Raw genomic sequence first — 20329 nt, 5'->3', positions numbered from 1 at the left:
GGCAATCACAGCAGGGACAGAGGAGAGACAGGAGGGAATATAGAGAGGAAATCTAATGAACATTTTAGATTTCTGTATACTAATGAAAGAAGTTTGTGGAGTAAACAGGAAGAACTAGAAATACACCTCTACCCTGATATAATGCGACCCAATATAATGCAGGTTCGCATACAACGCGGTAAAGCTCTGACACGCTGCTCTGAGCAGCATGTTAAGGGTGCCGGGCCAGACCAGAGCCTAGGGGTTCGATAAGGGGCAAAGGGTCTCAGGGGCAGTCAGGGCCCTCCCCCCCCCCCCAGGATCTGGGGGGCAGGAGCTGTGGGAGGGCACTTTTCAGGGCCCCGCAGTCCCAGAGTGGCCCCAGAGATTAGCGGGGGGCCGGGAGCAGCCCCCTCTGCTTCCCTCGCCCCAGCCCCAGCCGTGTCGCTTGGGGGAGGGGGCTTGGGGGAAGGGATCCCCCCCGCACTCACCAGCAGCGGCGAAAACAGAGCAGCCCGGCCCCAGCCCGTTCCACTCTGCCAGCTCCCAACCGCAGTGCTCCACTTCCCGCCGCAGGTGAGTACGGGGGCTGTCCTTTCCCCAACCTCCCTGCACTCATCAGGACCGTGGGAGGAACTAAAAGCAGCCAGGAGATCCCAGGACCCACCTACCCAACCAGGAAAGGATCTTCATGGCCAATTTCCCTGTCATAGAAGCTGAGACAGTTGGAGTTTGAAATGGAACTGAAACTGAAAGAGCTGGAGGACCGTGAGAAGGAACAGTAGGATCATGAGATACAGAGGCAGCATGAACTGGCGATGGTGGAGCTGAGAAGCAAAGAGACCCGTGCTGGGGTGAGTGGGGATGGGCCCAGGGCCCAGTGTGGCTAAGCCCACAGGGAACTCTGATATAAAAGTGCTGGCTCGGTTTAAGGAAGGGGATGATATGGATGCCTTCCTCACTGCCTTTGAGAAGGATTGCAATGTGAACCAGGTTGACCTTGCAGACAGGCTTCAGCATCTCACCCCCTTAACTGGGTCCAAAGGCCTTAGGGATGTTCAGCCAGATGGATGGGGTGGAAGCAGGAGACTATGAACTGTTCAAACAACCCCTGCTGTGCAAGTTTGAGCTGGAGTACAGAGATCTCCCTGCCCACTCTGTGACACTTTTCAGGGTTAACTGAGGTGTCCGGGATGAATCACTGCTACCTGATTACAGGGTGAGAGAGCCTTGTCTGTGCCCACCAGGGGAACTCTCCTACAGCTGCACTGCTGGCTACTGGCAACACAAGCACTTTGCTCTGGGCTCCATGAGCCCCACTCTTTTTCTATAAACGTTACCAATTTACATGCCCCATTTTGTTACACTAGAGTGCTCAGTCCCCTATCTACTGGGCATCCGCAATGTACCCCAATTTGCTGCCTCTGGGGAAGCAGTGTACCCAGTTCACTAGTTTCACCTCCGTTCAACACTCTCTTCAGCTAAAGGCACTGAGGGCTGGTCTACACTGAAAAGTTCCATCTGCACAGCTATGTTGGTCAGCAGTGTGTAAAATCCATGCCCCTCAGACTCATAGCTAAGACAACCTATCTAACCCTCCACTGTAGACAATGCTAGGTGGATTGAAGAATTCTTCCGTGAACCTTAGTGGATTAACTATAGTTAGGGCCCTACCAAATTCACGGCCATGAAAAACGAGTCATGGACCGTGAAATCTGGTCTCTTCCCGTGAAATCTGGTCTTTTCTGTGATTTAACCTATACTATATAGATTTCACAGGGGAGACCAGCATTTCTCAAATTGGAGGTCCTGAACCAAAAGGGAGTTGCAGCGGGTCACAAGATTTTCTTTTTCTTTTTTCTTTTGTGTGTGTGTGTGCGTGTGCGCGCGCACGCATCGCAGTATCACCACCCTCACGCTGCCTTCAGATCTGGGCCTGGAGAGCCGCGGCTCTTAGCTCTGACGGTGGCGCTCCGCCAACAGCAATGCATAAATAAGGGTGCAATACTATACCATGCCACCCTTATTTCTGAGCTGCTGCCTTCAGAGCTGGGCAGCCAGAGAGTGGCGGCTGCTGACTGAGGGCCCAGCAGTACAGGCAGCAGCACAGAAGTAGGGGTGGCAATACCATACCATGCCATCCTTACTTCTGCGCTGCTGCTGGTGGCGGCTCTGCCTTCAGAGCTAGGCTCCCGGCCAGCAGCCACCGCTCTCCAGCTACCCAGCTCTGAAGGCAGCACTGCTACCATCAGCAGCACAGAAGTAAGGGTAGAAGTACTGCAACCCCTCCCCTACAATAACTTTGTGACCCCCCCAACTCCTTTTTGGGACCCCCCTACAATTACAACACCGTGAAATTTCAGATTTAAATTTCTGAAATCATGAAATGTATGATTTTTAATATCCTATGACTGTGAAATTGACCAAAAGGGACTGTGAATTTGGTAGGGCCCTAACTATAGTGATGGGAGAATGTCTCTCCTCCTGTAAGCTGCAGCTGTAGCATGTTAAGTGTAGGTTTATAGTAAAACCAAGGTGAAGTTTACTTAAGGCTTGAGCTGAAGATTCAAATAAAATCAAATATAAGGATTTAGAAACATAAGGTTACAGGTAAAAGAAAAACATAAGAGGCAATCTATAGCCTATACTTATTGACAGGTTACTTTCCTGTCTAACAATCTACTTCTCACCTATTCCCTGCAGTACTTGACCAGTCCAAGAGTTGGGAACCACTTTTCATGAGACATCCCCATTGACAGAAAGTCTCCTCATGTACTAGATACCAATTTGGGCCATTTCTTCTGCTCTCATATAGTAACCCAGGCCCAAGGGACCACCTCTTCAGAGAACCCTCCTGGGATGTGTTTGTCTTTGTCAGTGCTCAAGTCTCCACCTGGATCGGACGTTAAACATGGGCTGGCTCCGGGGATGTCCATTGTTCTCCCTGTTGATTGAGTTAGCCCTGAGACCTGCCTTAGGTGGCAAGTCTCACTTCAACAGTTTTGAAACCTAATGTTCTACATTTTACACATCTCATCAGCTATCGGCCTAGAAACATCTGGCAGTAACCAGGGCATTCTGCTAGTTCTTATCTCTCTGAAAAGACCACACGCAACCCCTTCGCTGTAATAGCAGGAAAATGGTCGGACACGGATGTGTCACACCCGCCGAGCTGGGTGCACACACCCGCACCCCAGGTAGGCTGGTGGCTCCGTGAACTACCCTGTGCTGTGGGCTCTCTAGCACACCAACAGGGCCCAGGGGTGTACGTGTATACCCCAACCCAGCGCCGTTCCCCCTCTGGTCTGCGCGAGGGTGCGTGCGACTCACACCTTCCCCGTCCTCCGAGTCCAGCACTTTCCCCACAGCCCCTAAAAGTAACAACAACATTCACGTAAACTTCCGAAAAAGACGTTGCCTCTGCTGGGTCCTGGCAGCTCAGTAGCTCATAGGGTCCTGACGGGGGCGTTCCAGTCGCTCGGGGAAATAGTGGCGTCGCGCCCAGTCCTTGTTGGCTCGGCTCACTCCGGCTCTATACACTCTGCCTTGCTCCGCCTTTCCATCCTTTAATGGACTCTCTGGGCAGCTATGGTGCTGCCAGGACCTAGGGAACTGAGGCCCCGTCCCCTCTTTTATCAGCCAATCAGCGTGTACCGGGGTGGCTAGCCGGGGTCCATGCGCAAGGGAAACTACTGGTGCGGGCTGTGAGCTTCGGCCGGGTTTAGTCTGCTCGGGCGGGGCAGCGGGGAGTGAGTGGAGCCGATCCTGGCGCGGGACCGACCGAGCGCTCCCCCCGCCGGCATGATCCGCGTCCCCGCCATGATCCCTTCCGGCCGCCGGTGAAGGGTCCCGGCGAGCTGAAGTCTGCGAGGGGCTGTGGGCGGCAGCAGGACCGCGCCCGGCGAGCTGCGCTCTTCGCCTTCCCTTCCCCCCACTGGCTTTGAGTAGAGGCTGGCTCCGCTTGGCGGGGGTGCGACTCGGAGCTGGCGCCTCGGTGTGTTCGGGCTGGCCGGAGCGCGCTGCCAGACTACAGCTCACCGGCGCCTCTCGCGCCTACAGCAGTGGTGTGTTGCTTATAATTGCTGGCAGGTTTGACGCCGAGACCCCTTCGACCAGGCCATGAGGAGCAGGAGTAACTCCGGGGTGAGGCTGGATGGCTATGCCAGGCTGCTGCAGCAGACCATCCTCTGTCACCAGGTGAGGTGGGCTGAGCTATCAGGGCGGCTGCTGGCGGCCAAGGGGAGGTGGGCGCCGCCGCGCTGACTTGGAGGCTGCTAGCTCAGCTCAGCGCTTTGCACTGGGGTGTCAGGCAGGTGGGATGATGGCACTTAGTGTTGGCAGTGTGCTGCTCCATTCTCGTGACACTTAGCAGACTCTACTAGATCATTGTAACCCAACGCTGGAAATGGGGAAACTAAGGTAGAGAAGAGTCTTGTGGCACCTTATAGACTAACAGATGTTTTGGAGCATGAGCTTTCGTGGGTGAATCCCCAGTTCGTTGGATGCACCAACCCACGAAAGCTCATGCTCCAAAACATCTGTTAGTCTATAAAGTGCCACAAGACTCTTTGCTGCTTTTACAGATCCAGACTAACATGGCTACCCTACTGATACTAAGGTAGAGAGCGTCAGAGGGGTAGCCGTGTTAGTCTGGATCTGTAAAAAGTGACAAAGAGTCCTGTGGCACCTTATGCTCCAATAATTCTGTTAGTCTATGAGCTTTCATGGGTGAATACCCATTCATCAGAGGCATGTGGTGGAAATTTCCAGAGGCAGGTATAAATATGCAGGCAGGAATCAGCCTAGAGCAGGGGTCGGCAACCTTTCAGAAGTGGTGTGCCGAGTCTTCATGTATTTGCTCTAATTTAAGGTATCGTGTGCCAGTAATACATTTTAATGTTTTTAGAAGGTCTCTTTCTATAAGTCTATCATCTATAACTAAACTATTGTTGTATGTAAAGTAAATAAGGTTTTTAAAATGTTTAAGAAGCTTCATTTAAAATTAAATTAAAATGCAGAGCCCCCAGGACTAATGGCCATTACCCAGGCAGTGTGAGTGCCACTGAAAATCAGCTTATGTGTTGCCTTTGGCACCCGTGCCGTAGGTTGTCTACACCTGGTCTAGAGGTAATGAGGTTAGCTCAATCAAGGAGGATGAGGCCCTCTTCTAGATGTTGAGGTGTGAACACCAAGGGAGGAGAAACTGCTTTTGTAGTTGGCTAGCCATTCACAGTCTTTGTTTGAGCTGCTTCAAGTCCACAGGTCGCATCTGTGTTAGAGCTCGGATTGTCTAGCTATCTTTAGTACTTGCCTAAATCAAGGTCCAGTTCCCCCCACTCTTCCATAGCTCCTTGTGTGACTTTGGCCAAGTCACTGAGACTCTGTGCCTCAGCTTCCCCATCTGTAAAATGGAGACAGTAGCACTGCCCTACCTCACGGGGAAGAGGGGTGGGGGTTGTAAGATAAAGACCTCGTGGTAATGGCGGGCCAAATGGGTAATCAGATAAGTATGCTGATGTTGCCTTGGCATATGATACTGAGCCCTTGCTTTCCCTTTTATTATTTGTTTTCTTCATGGATAAACAAGACTCTCTAGTTTTCCCCCCATTCACAACCTGTTTATCTCCCTAATGGCCAGCCTTCCCCCAAGTTTTCAGGGCTGGAAAGCTAATTTCATGTCTCTTTTCCTCCCTCACCTGACCTCCCCTCATGCTGCAGGACCCGGTGACAGGATTGCTCCCAGCCAGCAGTGATCACAAAGATGCCTGGGTCCGGGATAACGTCTACAGTGTGCTATCTGTGTGGGGCCTGGGTTTGGCGTACCGCAAAAATGCAGACCGTGATGAGGACAAGGCAAAGGCATATGAGCTGGAGCAGGTATGAGAAACCTACAGGAGGGATGGCTTGGAAAGCTCACAGCTGATGTCCCGAGACTCGCATGCAACTCGAACCCTCTAAACACTGGAAACTGAACTAAAGATTAAACTCTTCTTGTAAGCAGGGCCCCTTGTATTTCATCACACAGTAGTAGAGGAATTTGCTGTGGAATCTCATGTTACTCACAAAACAGTGCACCAGAATCACTGTTTCGTTCATTATTTTCATTAAATGGAGATATACCTATCTCCTAGAACTGGAAGGGACCTTGAAAGATATTGAGTCCAGTCCCCTGCTTTCACTAGCAGGACCAGGTACTGCCCCTGTTGATTTTTCTTTCAAGATTAAGGCTTCTAGCCCTTACAGTTGGCTCTGACGCGTAAGGTTAACAGGTGCACCCAAAGTCTGTCTGCTGACAGCCTGAAACGATGGTTCTGAGAGGAGTGAACTTCTCCAGTTCGACTCACCAGGGTGTTTGTCACCATTAGCCTTCAGAGTTAACATGACTGCTCTCCATTTGAGTGAAGCTTCTGTCTACAGTATCTATCCCACAATCCCCAAACGCTTCCTAGGAGCCAGAAGTCTGAGCTGCTGAACCCTCCAATCTCCCCACCTCTCTTCCCCCAATCCACAGAACCTTCTACATTGGCTTTTTTCAGCAGAGAATTTTGCAGCATGGTGGAAATGTAGGGGCAGTATTGAACTTAGTATATTGAATTACACAGTTGGGGATCTGATAGCACAATGACAGGCACTGGTGTAAGAATCATAACTAGGCAGATGGAAAAGGAATTCTGTTCTGAATGTCTTAATCACTTTCATATTTAATTCAGTAAAATCCCCTCCCCCTCTGTCTTTGTTCTTTACTCTATACTCGGGAGTAGAATCTAGTTCACTTGCCATGGGATCTTGTTTGTCAGACTAACATAAAATAAACCCCAAAAGGGTCTGACATTGGAGATGCACCAAGAGCATAGTAACAGACCCATGGAGTTTAAGGCCCAATCATCTAGTCTGTCCTCTTGTATATCACAGGCCCCAGCACCCACACACAATCTCTCCCTTTTGCACCTAGCCTTCTGGGATGAAAAACCTACAGATTGCTTAAATTCAAACAAATCAAGTGTCACTTGCTCTTTAAGCTATGCGGTAACAAATCCCTCTCTGAGGAGAGCTGTATATGATGGACAGGCTGTGTATTTGTTAAAGTTCCCATGCTGTATTTCCAATATTGTTCTTGCTCTCTTTCACGGAGGTCAGCCATAAGAAGAGAGGCAGGATGGTCCAGTGATTAGGGTGCTAGCCTATGATTGGGAGCCCCAAGGTTCAATTCTCTGCTCTACCACAGACACTGTGTGACCTTGAACAAATCACTCAGCCTCTCTGGGCTTCCGTTCCCCACCTGTACAATGGGGATGATAGCAATGCTCTGCCTCATGGGGAGTTATGAGGATGAATTTATTAAAGATTGTGAGGTTCTCAATACTTTGGTATTCGGGGTGGGGGGGGGACACGACCATAGAAATACCTTAGATAGAAGATTGAGGGAAGGAGTCTCTGTTAATCATTATCATTCAGAATTAACCCCAGAAATAGCCAAAGGAGATGTGGAGCCATTTTGGACTGGTGCTCTTCAAACTGCTGACAGTATCTTAAGGCCTCAGATGGGGAAAGTCAGGGATCTAAAAGCTGTTCTCGGCCAAAGGGTTTGTTCTCTGACCTGAAGCTTGCTGAAAAATTCCAGGTGAGCCACGGGAGTTCCCTGAGTGAGCCTTACTAGGATCAGAGGAGAACTCTGGAGTGCAAACAGTTCATGTGTGAACTGCTTAGAACTCTGGGGAATCTATATTTGTATCATCTGAGAAACACTTGATGACTCAAACATTTTAGAGCCTGGGCTATTTCTCATAGCACCCTAACCACTGGCTTCAGGTTAAATTCACTCCATGGGGAGCCCTGCAACCAGAAAAACACATGGAACATATAGTCTAACGGGGGAGCTGATTGCCTTGGCAGGATGGCATTTCAGACCCTCTCTTCCCATGACATGCATCACCTACACGTCCCTGGTGGACGGTTTCAATTTCCCTTGTATGTCTTTTCTGTAGATAGTTGGCTCTTTTGGGCAGGAATGCAGAACTCAATGCTCCCTTCAACGGGGTGGGCGGGAGAGAATCAGGCAACTCCCTGATCCTGCACCAGCCTAGCTCTGGAATCAATTATTTCAGCCTCGTGAGGAATGGAGGGTAGGCCCAGGAATAGTGTCTTTTGTGGCAGTGTAAAGCCTGCATTACAGGGATAGGAGCATTAAAACTGCATGGCTGGAATGCTTACAGCTCAATGCTAGCACTTCTAGTGAGAGAGACACTTAAGGTATTTCTGCACTCTCTATTGTGTGACATGAAAAACCCGAGTACACACTAGGGGAGAGAGAATAACTAACTACCCAGTTTCAGTGACACAGGGCAGTGGGATGTTATAGCTGAAGTACTGCATGCAGTGGGCAAGTATCTGGGTTACAGTTGGATGATTCACTTCTTGTGGATGACACAGAAGAATTGAACATTAAGAGGGCCTTGAATACAGCGAGGATTTGAGGCAGGATGGTGGGGATCTGCTGCTGGCAAGATGGTATAATTGCAGACCAAATGCAGGGGGCAGTTTGGAAAAGGTGCAGGGGTGGGAGTGGGTGGAGATGACAGGTGGGATGCAGAGCTGGCATTGTTAACAGAATAGACGTGGCTGGAGATACAGACCCAAGTGGGATTGTGTTGGGTAGGGAATCATTCAGGTGATTATAGAATATCAGGGTTGGAAGGAACCTCGGGAGGTCATCTAGTCCAGCCCCCTGCTCAAAGCAGGACCAACACCAACTAAATCATCCCAGCCAGGGCTTTGTTAAGCCTGATCTTAAAAACCTCTAAGGAAGGAGATTCCACCACCTCCCTAGGTAACCCATTCCAGTGCTTCACCACCCTCCTAGTGAAAGTTTTTCCTAATATCCAACCTAAACCTCCCCCACTGCAACTTGAGACCATTACTCCTTGTTCTGTCATCTGCTATCACTGAACAGTCTAGATCCATCCTCTTTGGGACCCCATTTTAGACAGTTGAAAACAGCTATCAAATCCCCCCTCATTCTTCTCTTCTGCAGACTAAATAATCCCAGTTCCCTCAGCCTCTCCTCATAAGTCATGTGCCCCAGCCCCCTGATCATTTTTGTTGCCCTCCGCTGGACTCTTTCTGATTTTTCCACATCCTCCTTATAGTATGGGGCCCAAAACTGGACACAGTACTCCAGATTCAAAATGATCTGGACAAATTGGAGAAATGGTCTGAGGTAAACAGGATGAAGTTTAACAAAGACAAATGCAAAGTGCTCCACTTAGGAAGGAAAAATCAGTTTTGCATATACAAAATGGGAAGAGACTGTCTAGGAAGGAGTACGGCAGAAAGGGATCTAGGGGTTATAGTGGACCACAAGCTAAATATGAGTCAACAGTGTGATGCTGTTGCAAAAAAAGCAAACGTGATTCTGGGATGCATTAACAGGTGTGTTGTGAGCAAGACACGAGAAGTCATTCTTCCGCTCTACTCTGCGCTGGTTAGGCCTCAACTGGAGTATTGTGTCCGGTTCTGGGCACCGCATTTCAAGAAAGATGTGGAGAAATTGGAGAGGGTCCAGAGAAGAGCAACAAGAATGATTAAAGGTCTTGAGAACATGACCTATGAAGGAAGGCTGAAAGAATTGGGTTTGTTTAGTTTGGAAAAGAGAAGACTGAGAGGGGACATGATATCAGTTTTCAAGTATCTAAAAGGGTGTCATCAGGAGGAGGGAGAAAACTTGTTCACCTTAGCCTCTAAGGATAGAACAAGAAGCAATGGGCTTAAACTGCAGCAAGGGAGATTTAGGTTGGACATTAGGAAAAAGTTCCTAACTGTCAGGGTGGTTAAACACTGGAATAAATTGCCTAGCGAAGTTGTGGAATCTCCATATCTGGAGATATTTAAGAGTAGGTTAGATAAATGTCTATCAGGGATGGTCTAGACAGTATTTGGTCCTGCCATGAGGGCAGGGGACTGGACTCGGTGACCTCTCGAGGTCCCTTCCAGTCCTAGAATCTGAGGCCTCACCAATGTTGAATAGAGGGGGATGATCACGTCCCTCGATCTGCTGGCAATGCCCCTACTTATACAGCCCAAAATGCCATTAGCCTTCTTGATAACAAGGGCACGCTGTCGACTCGTATCCAGCTTCTCATCCACTATAACCCCTATGTCCTTTTCTGCAGAACTGCTTCCTAGCCATTTGGTCCCTAGTCTGTAACAGTGAATGGGATTCTTCCATCCTAAGTGCAAGACTCTGCACTTGTCCTTGTTGAACCTCATCAGATTTCTTTTGGGTCAATCTTCTAATTTGTTTAGGTCCCTCTGTATCCTATCCCTACCCTCCAGCGTATCTACCGCTCCTCCCAGTTTAATGTCATCTGCAAACCTGCTGAGGGTGCAGTCCATATCCTCCTGCAGATCATTAATGAAGATATTGAACAAAACCGGCCCCAGGACCGACCCCTGGGGCACTCCTCTTGATACCGGCTGCCAACTAGACATGGAGCCATTGATCGCTAGCTGTTGAGCCTGACGATCTAGCCAGCTTTCTATCCACCTTATAGTCCATTTATCCAGCCTATTCTTCTTTAACTTGCCGGCAAGAACACTGTGGGAGACCATATCAAAAGCTTTGCTAAAGTTGAGGAATAACATGTCCACTGCTTTCCCCTCATCCACAGAGCCTGTTATCTCCTCATAGGAGGAGTGTCTCCAAGTACCTCTGTTTCCCCACCTGTCCAATGGCTTGAAATAGCTTTTGACTATTTAGGTGGTCAGGTTTGGGACTGTCTCTTAGTGTGCATATGTACAGTGACAGGCATGATCAGGCTCTGCGTTCGTTTGGGGTCTGTGCAGCGTCGGGCACAGTGAGGGCACCAATCTCAGTAAGTACCTGGCACAAGGAGCACACATTGGTGATGGGCATCTCTGCAATGCCTGGCACAATGGGGGGCCCTGAGCTCCGTTGGGGTTTTTCGCCTTCCTCTGCAGCATGGGGCACGAGTCACTTGCTGGAGGATTCTCTGAAGCTTGAGGTCTTCAAACCACAGTTTGAGGACTTCAATAACTCAGACATAGGTTAGGGGTTTGTTACAGGGGTGGGTGGGTGAGATTCTGTGGCCTGCATTGTGCAGGAGGTCAGACTAGATGATCATAATGGTCCCTTCTGACCTTAAAGTCTGTGAGTCTATGAGAAGGCAATTAGGTTAGTCAGGCATGACTTATCTTTGGTGAATCCATGCTGACTGTTCCTGATCACTTTCCTCTCCTCTAAGTGCTTTAGAATTGATTCCTTGAGGACCTGCTCCATGACTTTTCCAGGGACTGAGGTGAGGCTGACTGGCCTGTAGTTCCCTGGATCCTCCTCCTTCCCTTCTTAGCCTTTTTCTAGTCATCCAGGACCTCCCCCGATCGCCATGAGTTTTCAAAGATAAGTTTCCAGAAGCTAACGCCAGTGTTACTTGTGCTGGTGAGTAGCTTGGATGCTGAATGTCACTGCTGTATGGTGGAGGAGAGCTGGACCAAATCCCCACCACATGTGTTGGGGGCATCTGACTCTAGTCATTAACTTCACAGCTGGCCAAACTTAACCACTGGATCTAGATATCCTGCTGGGAATTCTGTGTCGTGTGCCTTTCTCAGAGTACAAATGCTAGGCCCCCTGAACCCTACCAGGTTTATTTCAGAGATCCGCAGTAGTAGGACAAGAGAGAGTCCACTACAATAAGGCACTTTCTTTGATTGATGTTAGGTTGTATATTAAATAGATGAGGTCCAAAGTGCTGGGCTTCTCTTCCCAATGTGGGGGTTAGTGTCTATCTGGCTGAGGGATATGACACAGCTAAATGACTTGTAACCTCTACCTCAATATAACACTGTCCTTGGGAGCCAAAAAATCTTACTGCGTTATAGGTGAAACCGTATTATGTTGAACTTGCTTTGATCCACCGGAGTGCACCCGCCCCCTTCCCTCCCGGAGCACTGCTTTACCGTGTTATATCCAAATTAGTGTAATATTGGGTGGCGTTATATCGAGGTAGTGGTGTATTTTTAAATCAGAATGTAGTGTTTGTACTGGGTGTGGTGTGGTGGGACCTGTTGATGATGCTGCAAACCTAGCAGCCATGGGTAAGGTCTGCTTTCAGTGAAGCATCTGCCTTCTGGATCCTCAGCAGGCCTGCTCCGAGCTTTGCATGAGGACCCAGACTGGCTGGTCAGCTGGGGGCTCCCTGGCTGTAGTGCCCAACATGCGGTGTGCAGCCTTGTTCCTCTTCTGTTAGGGAAGGGGTGGGCATTGCCCAGTCTGGGCCACCATCTAGGCAAAGATTCCCTGGGGAGTTCCAGGGGTTACTTCCTGGGGCTCTGGCAGCACCATATGGCATGGGACACGAGCAGTACATGTCTCAGCAACATCTGAATTTGCCCCAGGTAGGGTTGGGCTACCAAGGAAGGAGGGGTAGAGGGGTCCTGCTCCCTGGGGAACCATCAGATTGGTGTCTCCCACTCCCTTCTGGGGTCTTGCAGGTAAAGGCAGAGGTGTGCTGTGCAGTGTGGGACAGATTGGCTCTCTGACCTCTCTCTCTGCCCTCAGTCCTGAGCCTCTTTCTGTAGGTGTAAATGTCCTTTACCTTAACTGATTCAAGGCTGATGCAGTCCTGGGGATTTTCTCCTCCCGCAGCAGCAGATCAGGTTGTCCCTCGTGATCTGCTCTGCCCCAGCAGCTCCTTCCTCAGCCACTTGCCCAGAAAGTAAATGCTGTGGAGAATCTGAGCTGTGGGTACGATTACAGGCCGCAGGGCTCTCGAAAGGTCACGGGCCAGATGCCATTGCTGAGTCAGTGCTCTTCCCATCCAGGGATGTGTTTAACAGGCCTGTTTTTTGTTCCTTTCTGCAGAGTGTAGTGAAACTGATGCGGGGATTGCTGCAGTGCATGATGAGACAGGTATGGTACATATGGTGTATTTCCAGCTGAAATTCTCCTGTTGTAACACACTGACTCAGCAGAGATCTGCCATCAGACTGATCGCAAAAAAGCAGTCCTGGCCCAGGCACAAGGGTCTTTTGGGGAAGGCTTAAAACAAGCCTAGACCCCAGTATCCATCCAGTCACTGAACATTCTGTCCATGGCATGGATGTAGTGTTCTTATCTGTGCTAGCCTAGTGTCCTAAAGGAACCCTTTCCCCTACAGGCTGTCAGTGCCATTGCCCCACTGGCATTGCCTCCTTCAATCGCTTTGTGTTCATACCATCAAAGTGTGACCCCTTTCTCTAGGTGTGCCGCATGATGCAAACACACCTGGGAAGCTTCCCTCTGCGGCCAGAACTCCTCCCCTCATGGCAGTGGAGTTGTGTGGCCCTATAGCCTGTTGAGGCATGGAAAGTAAAGTACCATGGACCTGGAATTTCCTGTCCCAAATAGGATTAAAATCTCAGCCTTTCTGCCCTCATAATGATACCAAGTGTGAATGAATCACAACTCTGTTCCCATAAGGTCCCCTGGTCTCTGTTGCTGTCCTTCTGTGCTCTTGTCCTTCTCTGAATCACTGTTTCCCTTTTATTGCTGCTGCCCCCTGGTCTCTGAACCACCCAGTGGCTGTTTCCCAGCTCCTGTGTATCCTTTGGGCCCCAGCGTGTTCCAGCGAGCTGCCTCCTAACGGAGCAGTCCCCACAGCACCAGCTAGGGAAACGGAAAGGCTGCTACCCACAGTCTAATCCCTCCATGTAGATCTTCTCCATTCAATACTAAAGCCAGCTGTGCCAAGCCCCAGCCAGACACCAGGCTAATAATAATATCTTGCTCTAATATGACTCCTCCTCTCCTCTGGGCTTGTACCAGCTATGCCAGAGCTAAGGGCCCCTTCGTTCTCAGAATATGCGTGGCCAGAGTGGTATTTTTTTTGTTGCCCTCTGGAGTTCAAGTACAAAATGCTGCAGTGTCTCCCAGTGCACTCTCCTGTGTTATCTGCTGGATCAGTTACCATGATGTATGGGGTGGCATAAGAAGTGGAATAGACTGTTTGTGTCCTGGTATGACAGTCGCGCAGCAAACGGTTACAGCCTGTGTGAACCACAAAATGTCTGCCTGCTTTCCTCGCTGCCATCCAACCAGTGGCTGAAGTGAGCATACATGACCTGGAGTGCCTGTGCTGCTTGGGTTGTGGACATGCAAACCTAGAATGCTGTCCATCCTCAAAAATGGGTGCTGGGGGCTTGCTGTGACCTAGGCAGGGGGTGAAAGAATCCTCCTCCAGGCTCTGGGGACTGGGTGGATATTCAAGGTCTTGGGTTCCTGAAGAGCTGCTCCTCCCCCATTGACTCCAAAGAACCTATTTCATGTTAACCATCCTCCTTGTCAAGGAAGGCGGGACGCAGCTCCCTTCAGAGCCAGCGCACGCCTGCCCTCAGGGGCTGCTGGTGCTGTTAGAATGGCTGGATATCTTCCCTCTTCCCCCCTGCCCGCACACTCCCTGTGGGTACTGGGCTGCCATATAACTCACATGTTTCATATGATGAACTTGACTCCACTGAACTGATAGCAGTGGCCCCTCTTTGTGTTAGTCCTGGCATGCATGAAACATGCACACCTGTCCCTTGCATGTAGGCCCTGGAGCTATCCAGGAACCTCACTCTGGCCACTGAGTGCAGTTCTTAGCAGGCAGCAGTTCCAAGAAACCGGTAACTTGAAGCTGTTTACTCTGCAGCGACTCATAACCTGCCTACAGGGCTACATGGAGGGCTGGGCTAGGACATCCTGCTAGATCCCTCCTGTGCCCCTGGCCCGCCACGCAGCCCCAGCTGTGAGCATGGCACTGGGGAAGCTAACTGTCTATTCTTTTTCTAATGGAATGCTGCAGGTGGATAAGGTGGAGGCATTCAAGCACAGCCAGAGCCCCAAGGACTGTTTCCATGCCAAGTACAACACCCACACTTGTGCCACTGTGGTTGGAGATGACCAGTGGGGTCACTTGCAGTTAGACGCCACATCAATTTACCTGCTCATGTTGGCACAAATGACAGCCTCTGGTAATACTTGCATCTAGGCATCTCTCTAGTGCTAATTGCTGTGGGGTGTTAAGGAATTAAGCCTCTCTGCTCCCTGAGAACCAGGGAAGTATTATTATCCCTGGGGTACAGGTGGGGAAACTGGGGCACGAGGGGTGGGAATTGATTTATCCAAGGCTGCAAGGGGGTTGGTGTCAGAGCTGGGAAGAGGACACAGATCTACTGAATTCCAGTCCTGTGCCCTGTCCGTAACTGTGAACTACTACTCCTGAGCCTGACAAAATTCCTCTGCTCCCGGGTTTATCATCATGTTACCCTCAATGTGATCTAGTGCTTAAAGTAAAGCCTAGGAAACAGGGACAGATCCCAGATCTCCTGGCTTTGCTAAGATTTATTGTGCAGCCCTGGGCAACTTGGGTCTCACATCTGTGCCTCAGTTTCCTCATCTATAAAATGGAGGTGATAATGCTGACCTACCTCAGAGGGTTTGGGAGGCTTCGTGGATGACTGAGTGTAAAGATCTTTGAGGTGCTTAGCTGGAAGGCACTGAAGAAGGCCTGAGTATTATCCAGCACCACCAGCTGTCTTATTGCCTGTACAGAGAAACCCAGAATCATGGCTGAGACTGAGCTGTGCCTCTTGGGCGGGGGGGTGGAGGGGAGAGAGGGAACAGCACAGAGGGCACAGCTGGCGGGGAGGAGACAGCTTCCGGCAGTCATATGCTGTTCCTGCACTGAGGTAATTCACCCTCTGCTCCTTGCAGCATGTTTCTAGTGCGTACAGGGCTGGGTCCCCAGAGGATGTCTTGGAGCCCTAAAGTTCTCTACCCTGGCCTTACTAGCCCCGCACTTTAGAGAGCGCATGACTCTTGAGCAACAGTGAAACTTGCTTGATTGCTCGGCTAGCCAGCTGGAGGTGGCTTTGTAAGGAAGGTGGAGCATCACTTACTTTAGGGCACACTCCCAACACATAGTGGCCTCCTTCATAGGCTTCACGGCAGAGTGAGCTCAGCATGCAGAGCCACTGTTCAGAGATGGCCGGGATACACTGGCTGGTGCAGGACCTCCAAAGGCAATGCATGCAGACAAAGGGAAATCAGGAGGAACTGACAGTGTTAACAGGGAATGTAGACTCTTGAGCTGACAAGTGCCCAGCCTGCAACTACCGTGTATCCCCCAGTGCTCTCTGAATGCTGACAGATCAGATAACCACACTTAGCTGTGCACTGGTTCCCTGTATCTGTATGAAGTCCCTACTGCCTCTAATCTGCTGTCCTACAAGTACGGCATGTGACTGGCAGCTGCGGGCAACACAGATTCAAATTCAGCCCTAGAGTAAGTGGATGCAACAGGGCTGAAGCCGGCACAGCTGTGCCTGCTTATCCCAGAGCTAGACTTGGCTGGCAGTTCCCATAATATGGCAGTTCGGATTGGGTGGGTGCTGGGGACAGCAGGAGTCTGGTTCAGATTGAGCTCAGTTGCTGCTCTGTGGGCTATTTGGTGGTGGATGATTTGGCCTCAGATCAGTTCTTAGGAGACAGGTGCCCAAACGACACCAGCACAATTGGCAGCCTCAGAAGATGGACCTAGGACTGAGTGTGCCACGGAGCCAAGGTTGCCTGGGTCTGGGCTGAAGCGTGTTGGCAGGGGCAAGTGTGTGGAGGCAGCTTCTGTTGTTTCAGCCTGATCTGCACCTGTTCTGGGGATGGCTGGCTGGATGGAGGTGTCTGGTCTCCAGAGGTCTCAAGTTGGTGCCTTCAGTAGGGTGAAACTCGCTTTGTTTTTAAATGGCTCAGACTCCCCATTCTTGTCTAAGGTTGGTCTAAACTCAGAAGCTGCATGGGTTAAACTAAAAGGATGATGCTAAATAATACACTATGTTTAAGCTGCCATGAGAGCATACATGTGGGCAGTCACACTAGTTTAGCATCCCACATTCGGTTAAACTGGTGGAACTCCTAGACTCCGTGTACGCGTAACCCTCATTTGGGACTGAAGTGGCATCTCAGCTCTGTCACCTTCTCTGTTAGGTACAGGATGCTGGGGAATGTTAGAGAAAACAACCCCCTGCTTAACTCTCCAGTGGATGTTATTTGTAGCGCCCACAGGCTCCAGGCAGGCTCAGTACCTGGCTTGTGGCTTCCGTGTATCTTTGTGGTGCACTCTGAACACTGACAGATAAGATAACGGCACTTTGCTGCACACTGGCTCCCTGTATATGTGTGAAGTTCCTGCAGCCTCTAATCTGCTGTCCTACAAGTGCAACCCATGACTGGCATCTGTGAAACATACAAACACAGGGAAAAGAGCCACTGCTCCAAAATTGCTTCCAGTCCATGGCCTTGAGTCTGCAAGCTACTCCACTTGGGTGGACCCACATTGAAGTACCTGGGATTCCTCATGCTTTTATTGTGTGGAGTTAATTACAGGATTGAGGTCTTTACAGGGATGACACACAGCAAGGGGGATGGGGGGCTGTGAAGAACACTACAAAGGCTAGGGGTGGGGAAGAGATAAGAGACATGCTGCTTGAATTCTTATCTAAGTGTGTGATCTGGTGGCTTGCGTGTGTATGTATTTTAATAAGATAAATGGGTAAGAGTAATGGACCTCTAGCAACTGATTGGCTGACTGCTAGCCAATGTGTTCGTGGATTTTTCTCTGTTTCAGGGCTTCACATTATCTACAGTCTGGATGAAGTCAATTTCATACAGAACATTGTGTTTTACATCGAAGCAGCGTATAAAACTGCAGTGAGTAGCCCTTCCACAAACAGGCCTTGGCTTACTAAACAAATTGTTGCTGGTTTTCCTGCATCTGTTGCTGGCTGGCGAAGTAGTTTGGCCTCTGGGGCATGTGTGTTGGGGGAGTTGGTTTGCACTTGTGTAGGACCATAGGCATAGTGTGAAAAGCTTACTGGTCTCTTCCTAGCCCTGGTGTGACATGCCTGTGCTGCTACGATGCATGGAACTTACTGCTGGGGCTGGTCAAACAGCAAAAGGAAACATATTGAGCAGCTTTTTGTTGTCACAGCAGCACTGGGGAGCTCAGCCTCTCCATGCCAGCGCATTGGGGCTGGAAGAGCTGCTGTCTCTGTATGTCAGGGACATTAGCACCAGAGGAACCTTTCAGCTGCCAGTGACTCTGTGCAGGGATGCTGTGCTCCACTCCCTCCTTCTGACCCTGCTTAAAGCATAATCCATGTGGGCCAAAGGAGAATCGCTGTTGGTGTGATAGTTCCTGTGACACAGCAGCAGAGTTCTCATCACACCCACTAAAGGGAAGGGTTTAAGTAGAAAACGTTTCAGAATAAATTTTTTGCTAGCAGCAACGAAACCCCTGATATTACTTCAAAGTACAATGGTTGTTAGGATACAGTCAGATTTTCCTTTCAAGCATCCTGCATGGAAAGTAAGCCCAACCCTGAGTGTCTGCCCCCTTGAGCCTTCAAATGCACATTCCTATCCTCCAGCTATTTTTTTGAATGTGCATTTTTGCCTGTTACCTTGGGAGGTTTACTAGCACTCAAGTGATTGTCTAATTTTTCTTTAAACTTCATACATTTTGCCAGCATCAGTTGAGGATTTGGAAATGTTTTTCACCCATTTTTGGCTGGAGGGTGAAATGATTGAAATGGAAGTCTTCCATGGCCCAATGGCTAGGGGCACTGGAGTGTGAGTCAGGAGTCCTGTGTCTGGTTCTACTGCGGATGTTACTGAATGACTTTGGGCATGTTGCTGTTTTTTTCTGTGCCTCAGTTTCCCCACCTGTAAAATAGGGTTGTTATGGGGTTCCACCACTCTGAGATCTATAGGTGAAAAGTCCCAGTAAGTGCTTGTTTCAGATTTAGGATATAGTCACTTTAAAAATAATAAAATCCGTCGGTCTTCTAGTTCCCATAGAAATCAGCTTTAATTGTCATTCCTCCCAAGGGTGGCTGTACCAGGCAGCACAGCAACCTCCAGCCATTGTGTTTTTTTTGTTTGTTTGTTTGTTTTTAATGGACAAAATTCACATTTGAACAAGACCAAATACTGAAAACAAGACTTGAGACCAGCTGCTTGTCCCTGTTAGAGGAACGATGGCCTAGTGGTTAGGCACTGGCCTAGTGGTTAGGCACTAGCCTAGGACTTGGGAGGCCCATGTTCAATTCCCTGCTTCATCACGGACTCCCTGTGTAGCCTTAGCTACTTACTGTTTGGGCCTTAGTTCCATCTGTATAATGAGGTAACAGCTATGCCCTGACTCCCAGGGGGAGGGGAGGAGGGTAAAATCTTTCAAGATGAAGCACTTTGAGATCTAGTGATGAAAATCACTATGTAAGAGCTAGGGACTATTATAGAGGTGTTTTTAGGTGTCTGGGACCCTGCAGAATTCTTCTCTCTGCCTTGCGTGACTGTGGTATACAGAGATTTATTACTTCCATCCTATTTAGTGTGGACCAAGTGGATTTTTTTTCTACTCTCAAGCTGGTCTGTGACTCTGCCATGTGAGGTGCCAGGGCATTCCCTTGTGCAGTGACTCCCTGATATGATCTAGATGCTGACTATGCTGTGTCACTGCTGTTTCACCTGCTGCACTGATGTGCTGATGTTGATTCATGGCAGGACTTCGGGATATGGGAACGTGGAGACAAGACAAACCAAGGAATCACGGAGCTAAACGTGAGCTCAATCGGCATGGCTAAGGTAAGTCTGATAAAGGCGCTGGGAGGACATCTGGTGACCTTCAGCAGTTCGTCACCCAAGATGGATTTTGGAGGAGGATGAAATATAACTCCTCCCAGGGTACATTGAGAAGCTATGCTCTCTAGCCTGTTTGATGCAGCTACTCATTGCTTGTGAGACAGGGGGGGCATAAAACACCCACCAGTAGCAGCACCCAAGTTGTTAGCCAGGCTTGGCAGCTGCTAAATAGCAGCTATTCATGGGTACCCAAGTCTCAAGAAAGAGTTAAACCCATCTCCAGTTGGGATGTGTGTAGGCTCATCTCTATTTGCAGTGTATAAGGTGAGATATGGATCTTTCCCTATGTTATCCTAGCTTATTGTTCTTTGCAAATTTGTCAGGCCAAGATCGCTAGATTAGCAAGGAGAGGTCCTTTGAACAGCAGGTTAGTTTATCAGACCTGCTCTACACTGTGGGGGGAGGAGAGATTGATCTAAGTTATGCAACTTCGTAGCTGAAGTCAATGTACTTAGACCTATTCACCACGGTGTCTGCACTGTGGTGAGTCGACTGCTGCTGCTCCCCTGTCGAATCCTCTCATGCAGGTGGAGTACAGGAGTTGAGGGGAAAGCGCTCGGGGGTCGAGTTATCGCGTCTAGTCTAGACACGATAAATCAACCCCCGCTGGATTGATTG

The 20329-nt window shown here is 49.6% G+C and overlaps 1 protein-coding gene across 6 annotated transcripts in view; it reads left to right on the top strand.

The window, feature by feature from the left end:
* Positions 1–714: 714 nt before the first annotated feature.
* The window catches only part of PHKA1 (phosphorylase kinase regulatory subunit alpha 1), an 86698-nt gene continuing 67083 nt past the window's right edge, over positions 715–20329 (top strand). For 2 of the 6 annotated variants that reach the window (XM_045030400.1, XM_045030396.1), the window contains exons 1-6: positions 3564–4176; positions 5698–5856; positions 12860–12907; positions 14820–14988; positions 17637–17719; positions 19574–19654. In XM_045030400.1, coding sequence (XP_044886335.1) covers positions 4099–4176; positions 5698–5856; positions 12860–12907; positions 14820–14988; positions 17637–17719; positions 19574–19654 — 618 coding nt within the window. In that variant the 5' untranslated portion in view covers positions 3564–4098. Of the gene's footprint in view, positions 834–3157; positions 3177–3563; positions 4177–5697; positions 5857–12859; positions 12908–14819; positions 14989–17636; positions 17720–19573; positions 19655–20329 lie in introns of those variants that run through there. The other 4 variants (XM_045030397.1, XM_045030398.1, XM_045030399.1 and 1 more) reach the window with 4 other exon arrangements.

The sequence above is a fragment of the Mauremys mutica genome, chromosome 9 (assembly GCF_020497125.1).
Source record: "Mauremys mutica isolate MM-2020 ecotype Southern chromosome 9, ASM2049712v1, whole genome shotgun sequence".
In the NCBI taxonomy this organism is placed as follows: domain Eukaryota; kingdom Metazoa; phylum Chordata; order Testudines; family Geoemydidae; genus Mauremys; species Mauremys mutica.
This window is presented reverse-complemented; position numbering and strand designations above follow the sequence as displayed.